The sequence below is a fragment of the Gymnoscopelus microlampas genome (assembly GCF_963454915.1).
Source record: "Gymnoscopelus microlampas genome assembly, chromosome: 4".
Lineage (NCBI taxonomy): Eukaryota > Metazoa > Chordata > Actinopteri > Myctophiformes > Myctophidae > Gymnoscopelus > Gymnoscopelus microlampas.
In genome coordinates this window covers 6,685,692-6,696,254 of record NC_139941.1, presented here as the reverse complement: position 1 = coordinate 6,696,254, position 10,563 = coordinate 6,685,692, and the positions used below count along the sequence as shown (strand labels likewise).

At 42.7% G+C, this 10,563-nt stretch overlaps 1 protein-coding gene across 3 annotated transcripts in view; it reads left to right on the top strand.

The window, feature by feature from the left end:
* lnpep (leucyl/cystinyl aminopeptidase) overlaps positions 1-8,894 on the top strand; it is a 69,014-nt gene extending 60,120 nt beyond the window's left edge. For all 3 annotated transcript variants that reach the window (XM_084056256.1, XM_084056255.1, XM_084056257.1), the window contains 4 exons: positions 366-527; positions 974-1,114; positions 4,766-4,847; positions 7,331-8,894. In XM_084056256.1, the coding sequence (XP_083912382.1) occupies positions 366-527; positions 974-1,114; positions 4,766-4,847; positions 7,331-7,462 (517 nt within the window). In that variant the 3' untranslated portion in view covers positions 7,463-8,894. The remainder of the gene's footprint in view (positions 1-365; positions 528-973; positions 1,115-4,765; positions 4,848-7,330) is intronic.
* The last annotated feature ends 1,669 nt before the right edge of the window (positions 8,895-10,563 follow it).

Below are 10,563 nucleotides of genomic sequence, written 5' to 3'. Positions count from 1 at the left end.
ATTTTTAACTCAAATCTTTGAATATATATATATATATATACCCATTTTTAACTCAAATCTTTGCTTCTGGGGGTCCCTGGAACAAAATATTTAGAGATGGGGGGGGATCCGAGGACAAATACATATAATTTTGGGGGTCCTTGACATGAAAAAAGGGTTAGGTTTAGGAACAGACTTTTAGTGGATTTGGTTTATGATTTAAAAGTAAAGTTATACCTGATTTACACTTAGTTGCCAGCTGGTGTCATGCACCAATTCTTTTTTTGTTTGGCTTTAGGGTTAAAAATGTCAATACAAAAAATACCATTCATAAAATGACTTGTACTAAAATGTTGATGTACAGTAATACAAACGTGTGTGTGTAGGATCCCGGGGGACCTCCAGAAGGTGGTGTACTCGGTAGCAGCTCGGTCAGAAGAAGGGTGGACGTCTCTGCTACAGACCTACTCCACCATCAGCTACGACGCAGAGAAACGCAAGATACTGCTGGCCTTAGCCTCCACCCAGGACGTCCGACGCATCACCTGGTGAGTGTGTGTGTGTGGTTGTGTGTGTTTGTGTACCTGTATTACTATACTTGTGAGGGCCAAATGTCCTCACAAGTATAGTGAGATGACATGTGACGACAATTGTCCTGGTCCTCACTAATGGTTGTTTTATGGAAAATAGTCAGGTTGGAGATAGCCATTTAGAGGTTAGGTTTAGGGGTTGGGTTTGGAGTTATGCCTGATTTATAATGTATATTTATATATTTTGTATAATTTATATGAATATTTCAGTTAACCCATTAAGACTGTAAAAATGTTATTCACAAAATTGCTGTCTGGTATAGTTAACGTGTGTGTGTGTGTGTGTGTGTGTGTGTGTGTGTGTGTGTGTGTGTGTGTGTGTGTGTGTGTGTGTGTGTGTGTGTGTGTGTGTGTGTGTGTGTGTGTGTGTGTGTGTGTGTGTGTGTGTGTGTGTGTGTGCGTAGGCTCCTGAGGGCGGGCCTACAGGGGGATAACATTCAGACTCCGGAGCTCCCGTTGGTCGTCAGCGCCGTGAGTGACGGCTTCGCTGGCCACCTGTTCGCGTGGGACTTTGTCCAGGAGAACTGGGACCGCCTCATAGAGACGTGAGTAAAAGACCCGCACATTGGCTTGTCTAGAACAGGGGGTCTTCAACAGGGGGTCCGGGACCCCTAGGGGGGTCCTCAGAGTTACTACAGGGGGCGCCACCAAATCTTTGTGTGACATGATCTTTTCTTTTTTACATGAATCACTTGAACCCTAGCATCCCCTTTCTGAAGAGAACTTTAGCCAAACATAACAGATCTACAACGCCTTGCAGTGCGAGGCGTTTGGAGCGTGTAGATCTGCTATTTTTTGGCAAAGAGGTATTCACCGGTTTCCTAGGCTGTGTGTTTTCCACTTCCTGTCGGATTTCATTGGATATCATTAGTCATCTGACCAGTTTCGTTGGATTTCATTGGATCAAATCGACAGGAAGTGGAAAACACACAGGAAGTGTTAAGCCTAGGAAACAGGTGAATAGGTGTAGAGGGGAAAAGAGCAGACCAAGTAAAAAAAAAAGGTTCAATCTGAAACACAATTGTATACAATATAGAGGGGGTCCGTGCTCCATCTCTCTCTCATCTAGGGGGCATCCTTGGCCTGAACATTGAAGACCCCTGATCTAGAACAGTAGTTCTCAAGCTTTTTTTGCGCGAAGGACACCCATCTGAAAAGCTTTTGTGCCAGGGACCCCCACGAGAGAAGAGTTGTGTTAAAAAATTCACACTTTCAAGATAATTTACTTAATTTTCCCCCCCAAAATAGCAGATGTTCAACCTCGCAGCGTGGATTTAAGTGATGCGCTGTGAGCTTGTATATCTACTATCCTACTATAATTCTAGTAACCTCTGTCTGTAGTGGTGAGTAGGTGAGTACGTGAGTATGTGAAGCTACCCGGTTCTCCTCAGTGGCTGGACCAATTGCTCTGATTTTGCACACAGCCATTGACCATTACCATCTGAACTTAACTGTGAAGCCCGTTTTTCAATTTCACCAAATCTCAGCTTCTTATTAGCGTTTTTGTGTCAAACACTGTCGCCATGGTTACGGGGCTGCCGGGCTATGGGACGAACTGCCTCCCGGGTTGCCAGATCATGTGCGCATATCCCCCCACGGATGCGTCGACCGGGTATGGTCTAGTTTTTTTAATAGCCATAGTCATGGATAAAGGGGTTGAAATGATTGTGACGCTGTATTTGTCCCCCTGGAGGTCCTTGGACCGCACTTTGAAGAACCACTGGCCTAGAACAGTGCTTCTCAAACATTTTCACGGCAAGGACCATTTGATACAGTACATCATTTTTTTTTATTTTTCCACATTTGATACAGAGGTTTTAATCATGGACTTGGCCTGATTCAGTTTGTCTTGTTAAGAAATCAAGTGGTTTGTCTTTCAGGCAGCACTTTGTTTGATCGTTAGATGCCGTTTGAGATGCGAGGGTTTCATGCATCCATAGTACCACACTGTCAAAGGCTGTAGTCTGTAGGCTCTTCCTCCGCCCTCTTCAGTTGAATCCCAATTTTCGCGTCATAATAAGAGGTGGCTTTTTGCGGGTGTTATCTCTGTTATTATTCTGAAATACACTGGGTCTGACAGAGATAACCAGTCCCCGTTTACTCAGCCAGTCCAGACCCATTCAGATTGATCAGGCTGTGTGACAGAGTCAGACAGCTTTTCCCAAACTGAATAAATACCACGCAGAGAAAGGAGATTTAACCGGCAGCTCAATCACATTGTAACTAAAATATTCAATACAAATGCATAATTCTTTAACCCATTGAGACCTGAAGCCAATTCTACATGTCTCCTAAATCTCAACAGTATTCTGAAAAACGTATGTTTCTATATCAGTGGTGCTCAATCTTTTTCATGTCAAGGACCCCAAAAATGATATGTATTTGGCTGCGGACCCCCATCAAAATATCTTGTTCCAGGGACCCACCAGAAGCAAAGATTTGAGTTTAAAATGTTCGCTTAAAAATATATATATATTCAAAGATTTGCACATATTTTCACGGTTTTTCAAAAATAGCAGATCTACAAGCTCGTAGCGCGGCACTTGGTGCCGCGCTATGAGCTTGTAGATCTGCTATTTTTGAATAGCCCAAAGTGTAAAATAATGCTTTTTTAGCTCAAATCTAAAAATGACAAAGTTCCAGGTCTTAAAGGGACATTTCACCCCTGGAAGAAACTGACCCAATGGTAATGAAGTTTAGGACTCAATTATTATTATTTTTGTGAATGATCTGTGTTTTGAGATATATAGTAATCTTCGAACATCTCGTGACGTTATTTACGTCACGAGATGTTACATCATTCCTTTCCGCACTACATGTTGTCTCGACGCGTCATGCAGCCAGCGGACAGCCCCCCACCCCCCTCCTGCCAGAGATTTTAGACACAACAGAACACAGAAAACAGCCCAAACTGCGCATTTGTTCGCGGACCTTTTGTTAAATTTGAAGAGTGACGCATTACTTTACCTGAGTTACATCTTCTGATAGTTGTACTTGAATGTTGACATGAAATAATAATCCTGTGTAGTGTTTCACAAGCGCAAGCGTGAAAGAATCCAAATACAACGTGGAGATGGTAAACAAACTGACTTCCAGTGTTGCCAGATATTGTGAAAGAAATAAGAAACCAGGTCTATGAAAACAAGCCCAAAAGAAGATAACTAAGCCAAGAGCACTTTAACATGGGATAGTATATATTTGAAAAATGCCGATCTACAAGCTCACAACACGTTGCGATGTTACCCATTGTGAGCTTGTAGATCTGCTATTTTCCAAAAAATCTTGAGGGGAAAAAAGTGCAAAATGTGGAGTATTTTTTAATCGTTTAACAACACATATTTGGTTGGGGCTTCCTGGCACAAAATATAATTTCAGATCGGGGTCCGTGGAAAAATACATGAACATCTTTGAGAACCACTGGTTTAAACAACAATCAAAACATTTGGATACAAGCCCAAATATCAACTACATTTTAGAAAGAAGCCGCTTATAATAAGCAGACATGGCAACACTGCCATGCTGTTTCAACGTCGTTGTTGGAGATCCCACCCACACCGCACCTCCCCTGCCACAAGGAGGGGCAGTGCACCAAAAGCATTATGGTCATTGTAGTAATAAGCAGTCCAGTCAAAACCTAGTCAAACACACAGATTTCATTATTTTTCTGGCCATAGGGTGCAAATTTTAAATTGTGCTACTGTTATCTACTACAAATACTATTACCATTGAGTGATTGCAGTTTCTTCCAGGGGTGAAATGCTCCTTTAATGGATTAATGCCAGATTTTGCTACTAGTACGCTTGTGAACTTCCCGTGCAAACTGCTAGCTGGCTGCTGCTCTGACGAGACCGAGACTCCGTCTAATCAGCACAACTGATGAGGATATTTCTAATGTGATTAATCCGTTCTCAAATCTTCTATTAACGGCTGGGTGTACTTTCGTGCTCATTTCAGCACGGCTGGAGAGCCTATTGGAACCTGTTGCTTGGTCAGAACTACCTGTAGTATAATATTAAATATTTCACTTTCACTCCACTTTTTTTCTTCTTTTTTGGGAGACTCCTCTGCGAACCACCAGAGGGGGGCTCGGGTACCGCCAGTGGTACGCGTACCACAGGTTGAGAACCACTGTACTATTATAATTATAGTAGTATGTTTCTCTAGTTAACGGTTGTTGGTATTGTTGTTGTTTGCAGGTTTCCGGTTGGCTCTTTTTCACTCCAGAGTATCATCAAATCTACCACCTCCCAGTTCTCCACACAAACACATCTGAACCAGGTAGGGGGGGGGTGTGTGTGTGTGTGTGTGTGTGTGTGTGTGTGTGCCTGTGCGTGAGCATCACACACACACACATCATGGTTGTTGAACACTACTATGTTGAGATTCTCGTCCGTAATGCTGGGCTCACACTACTAAGATAATCAGGGACATTTGGGGTAGGGAACGCCCCTCCCGACAATCTAGGGGCTGGGGGTGTTCCCTAATCCCTACCCAAGCCCAGAATGGGGGTGATTATCAGGCATGATTATCCTCTACAGCATACATGGGAAACTGGCGGCCCGGGGGCCACCTTCACTTTATCCGGCCCATCGAAATACTGATATATTATTGATTTCAGCTGTTACTATGCCAAACATGACCCTTTTTTAATTACTTAACTCTATATTAGTAGCTTAATGACTAGTATTAAAATGTTATTGTCTTTTTTATGTCCAAGTTATCATAAGTATAACTAAATGCATTTGAAATTAAATAAAAAAGTTACCTTTCAGGATTCCAATTAAAAAATAGCAAAAAAGAAAACAGGATTCCAATTAAAAAATAGCAAAAATAGCAGATCTACAAGCTCAAAACGTGTCGCACCGGTTTATCACTCTGTCAGAGCTATTTTTTTTTTTTTTTTTAAATAGGATCACTACCCCATCGCCGACCAGTCAAAACAATCTTCGGTGTGTTGGTCTATATTCATTTGGTTACAAACTCTCCATCATTTAGCTGGGGTCCACGTGGAACCCCCTCAAGGACCACTAGTGGTCCCCGGACCATTGGTTGAGAACCACTGCTCTATATAACACGTCTTGTCTTCCCAGACATGTCACATTTACATTTTACGTTACAGTCATTTAGCAGACGCTTTAGCGACTTACAATAAGTGATTTCAACATAGGTAGGCAAGAAATCTACTAATCACCAGAAGTCTTAAGTGCATTCTCTTCTAAAGCAAGCAACTAAGAGTATACCAAGCTCTAAGGTAAAAGTGCAATATATCAGCTACCTACTTTCTTAAACAGATGAGACAAATAGGAAAATCCAATGAGCAAGAGCTAAAACTAATAAGTGTATCAAGTAAACAAGATCCAATAAACAAGGTCACAACCGTACATCCGCCACCGCTAGTTCAATAGGCTCTGTTTACATCTGCTTCTGGGTGTGAACACAGCATGTCGAGGTGCTGCGTCTGCGCCGCCCCGGCCGGCAAGCCCAATAAAATCCCTGCAGTGCGTGATGCGCCATTTTTTTAAAATGTTGTAGTGTGTGCATGATTAAGATAATCTCATGAGATTATCCTGTAATGTGTGATGCTACCAGATTTTCAAATCGATTTTAACCCATTGAGACCTGAAGCCGATTCTACATGTCTCCTAAATCTCAACAGTTTTCTGAAAAATGTATGTTTCTATATCAGTGGTGCTCAATCTTTTTCATGTCAAGGACCCCCAAAATTACATGTATTTGGCCACAGACCCCCATCAAAATATGTTGTTCCAGGGACCCCCAGAAGCAAAGATTTGAGTTAAAAATGTTCGCTTTAAAAATATATATATTCAAAGATTTGCACACATTTTCACGATTTTTCAAAAATAGCAGATCTACAAGCTCGTAGCGCGGCACTCGGTGCCGCGCTATGAGCTTGTAGATCTGCTATTTTTGAATAGCCCAAAGTGTAAAATAATGCTTTTTAGCTCAAATCTAAAAATGACACAGTTCCAGGTCTTAATGGGTTTAAACACATACGACAGATCGACCAGCAGAGAGCATTAGATTGACACCTCGATCACTCGCTGACTCGCTCGACCCCCCCCCCCCTAAACAGGCTCAAACAGTCCATACGTCATAACCGGATGTGACGTTTTCGACAATCGCCGATCGGCCTTCAGACCGTTGTGATACGCGACGACGATGACTGTTAGTCACCCAGACTAAAGAAAATAGAAGTGGAGCTCTCCGTTCGTTTTTTATACCGTGTGAAAAAAACGTGTTTTTCCCTATTCTGGCCGAAAATGACCGGGAAAAAATGAGAACCGGAAACGGAATCTGCGTCATGAATCCGGATCCCGGTGAGTGTGAAGTAAGTGGAAACCGAAACTTATGATGAAAAATAAACAGAACAGCGCGATCACAGATTAAACAATGAAAATTCAAAAGAACGCATACATATATGCGATCTTTTGAATTGCGGCACACAAGCGATGGATTTGAAAGAACGCATCAATGCGTTCTTGGCAATCAATGTGTTAAGATAATCTCATGAGATTATCCTGTAATGTGTGATGCTACCAGATTTTCAAATCGTTTTTAGAAGATTTTAAAACTACTGTAGTCTGAGCCTAGCTTAATTTAGGAAACACTTCATCCACATCATTATTGTTGTCTGATGTTTTGATAAACAACATATATTTACTCGTTTCTATGGTGCTGTCTGAATGCTCTGAATAATCAATGTTGTGCGTGTGTGTGTGTGTGTGTGTGTGCGTGCACAGGTCCAAGGTTTCTTCTCGCGTCTGAAGGATCGTGGCTCCCAGATGAGGAGCGCTCAGGAGGCCATAGAGACCATCAAACTGAACCAACGATGGATGGAACGCAACCTCCCCACGTTGAGACACTGGCTCTAATGCACACACACACACACACACACACACACACACACACTAGAGGGTAGCACGGGTCCAACGGATTTTACTCATTCCGAAACGGACCCCAAGATAATTTGTTTTGTATGAAAAAAAATCTGGTCCTCGCGGTTCCGTTTCAGATGCCCTTACCCAAAACCCGCTGCAATTATAATAGGCTCTATGCGCAGCAGCCATTTTGGAGTGACATTGGGCCTCTTCCTTACTTCCTTCACAGGTGTTATCAATGATTCTAATGAAGGCTCTGTTCCGTTTAGTGTAGCACCGTGGTTCTAAAACGTTTAAATTTTCAAGGAACCCCATGACTCTGAAAGTGTACAAATGGAACTTACCAACCTTAATCAGCATCACCTGTGAAGGAAGTAAGGAAGAGGCCCAATTTCTTTCCAATATTGCTGCTGTGCGTAGAGCCTATTGTCAATATTTTGGAGCCGTCTTGGGTCGGGTGTCGACACTGGGCGGACCCGTGCTACCTTCTGACACACACACACACACACACACACACACACACACACACACACACACACGCACAGCAGTGTTTTAAAATGCTGCAGGACATCAATCTGGGGTTTCGGGGAGGGGATACAGTGTGGCTGTCATTGTGGGTGTGTGTGTGTGTGTGTGTGTGTGTGTGTTTCCAACGAACACTCCTCGTTCCCGATGCTGCCGACCACACCTCTACGGTTCACACACCTGGACAGACAATCACGCTTTTTAGAGATTGGCTTATTTCTTCTCTCTCTCTGACGCACACACACACACACACACAGTGCTTACGGTGTGGGTTTAAACCTAACGTACCTCAATGGCTGGGGTCCCCTATGGGTCTGTACAGTACTTGGTCCCCTCCTTTCTCATGTCCCCCTCCTCTACACCAAATCTCTCTTAGGCAAAAAATTGCCGACCTACGAGCTCACAAGGCGCCGCGAGCTTGTAGATGGGCTGTTTTCAAAAAGAATAGGGACCACTTATATATAGCGTGTGTGTGTGTTAACGTCACCTCAGAGAGGACCGCGTATTTCGGCCGCTGTTGTCGGGCGGAAACCACTTTATTTTTTGTGAAGTAATGCCCTACTTCGAGTGTCACACAAATGTAGTGAAAATACTTGAATTGTGAGCTTGTAGAATGGCTATCTTCACTATTTTTATCCCACAAAAAGTTACAATAAGAAAGGAACGGTTTTGGACACGAGGTTTCCACCCGACAGCCACGATTTGTGAGTTACTTGACTCCCCGTCGTCCCATCCTGAACATGTACTGTATATAAACTGTCGCAAATATGATGTCACTTTTTCGTTCGGAACTATCACAAATTGGTCCAAATGGGGAGGGAAAGAAAAGCTATTTCGAAGATATATCGTTGACCCTAGAAGTATATTTTCACACTGTTTTATACATAATATTTTTTCGCCCAATGAAAATGTATTTTCTCCCATCTATTTTCACCGAGAATATTGACGTGAATTCCTCCGCTGTGTTGGGGTTGTACAGGGCAGGCTATGTGGAGTTTATGTACACAGCAAAATCCTCAGTGCGAATCTAGAGCTGCAATCTGAAAACCGTGTTTTAACCCATTAAGACCGGCTATTCAAAAACAGCAGATATACAAGCTCATAGTGCGGCACTCGGTGCCACGCTATGAGCTTGTATATATCTGCTATTTTTGAATAGCCAAAAGAATTACACAGATGCGTTCCCGGTCTTAATGGGTTTAAAAAGTTTGAGAAGCACTGCTTTTACAGTAAGGTTCCATTAAATGTACGCAGGATTTTGCCACGTAAAATGCGTTAGGTATTTGTATCGATTCAGTATGAATGTACTTGGAACCAGTCCACTGTGGGAAAAGAAATGTACTCTACAACAGTACAGGTTAACTAAACAACCAGAGTGTCTTAGGGGGAAGACCACACTTTTGTGAAAATAGCTACTTTATGGAACCGAGAAGAAAAAGAAAGACGTTCCGTAGCTTTCTTCATAATACAGTATGGCCCTTGGTCTTTGTAAAAAAGAAACCCATGTAGGTTATTGATAAAGTAGCATACAAAATGGTTCCATGTTGAATAGGGCTGGGTTAAGAAGTAGATTTACCAATTGAGCGGGATTTTTCTTTTGCAAATATCGATTTCCATGAATCCGACCCTAATAGTCAAACTTTGTATCATGTCACTTTTTTTGTAATGTTTTATTTTATTCTTTTGTCGTTTATCACAGAGCTTGAACCCGTAGCCCGTCAGCCATTCCCAACCTAGGGCCGGGGGCCCCTAGGCTTACGGTTTTTGGACGTGCATAAACGTTTCAAATATTCTCTGCTTTTTCAGCGCCAAGACCATGGCACTGCTCCTTCCTGTTTTGATGGAGGACAAACGTTTAGCATTAGACTCAAGAGCTCAATTGTTTACTTGAATGCTTTTTTTTTCTCTGTGATTTTTTTAAATTTGATCACCACGTTACGCATGCAACTCCGTTCCACAAGCCCACCACACTGTTTTGCCCGATTGCGCTGTTTTTTTTGCCAAGCTGTTTTTGAAGTGTCTGCAGCTGTCATCCGTTCGTCATTCCCGCTCACGAAAATATATATATTTCTATTTCTGCTATGCAGCGAGCTATCTATGGTATGCGGCGACTAATAGGCTCTGTGCACAGCAGCCATATTGGGAATGAATTGGGCCCCTTCCTTACTTCCTTCACAGGTGTTACCAATGATACTAATTAAGGCTCTGTTCCATTTAGTGTGGCATAGTGGTTGTCTTATTTTCAAGGACCCCCATAACTCTGAGAGTGTACAAATGGAACCAAATGGACCCTTACGGGTCCATTTGGTTCCATTTGTACACTCTCAGAACACACCCACCATAAGGGGCAATTTGGGAACCAAAATGGAGTGTTTCTAGTGAGCCAACATGCACGATATCAGCACCCTGACCAGAATGGAACAGAGCCTTCATTAGTATCATTGGTAGCACCTGTGAAGGTAAGAAGAGGCCCAATTTCTTTCCAATATGGCTGCTGTGCATAGAGCCTATTTGATTTACAGTAGGACCGCTTTACGCGACTGCAAAGACCAAATGGAAGTGGGAGGGGT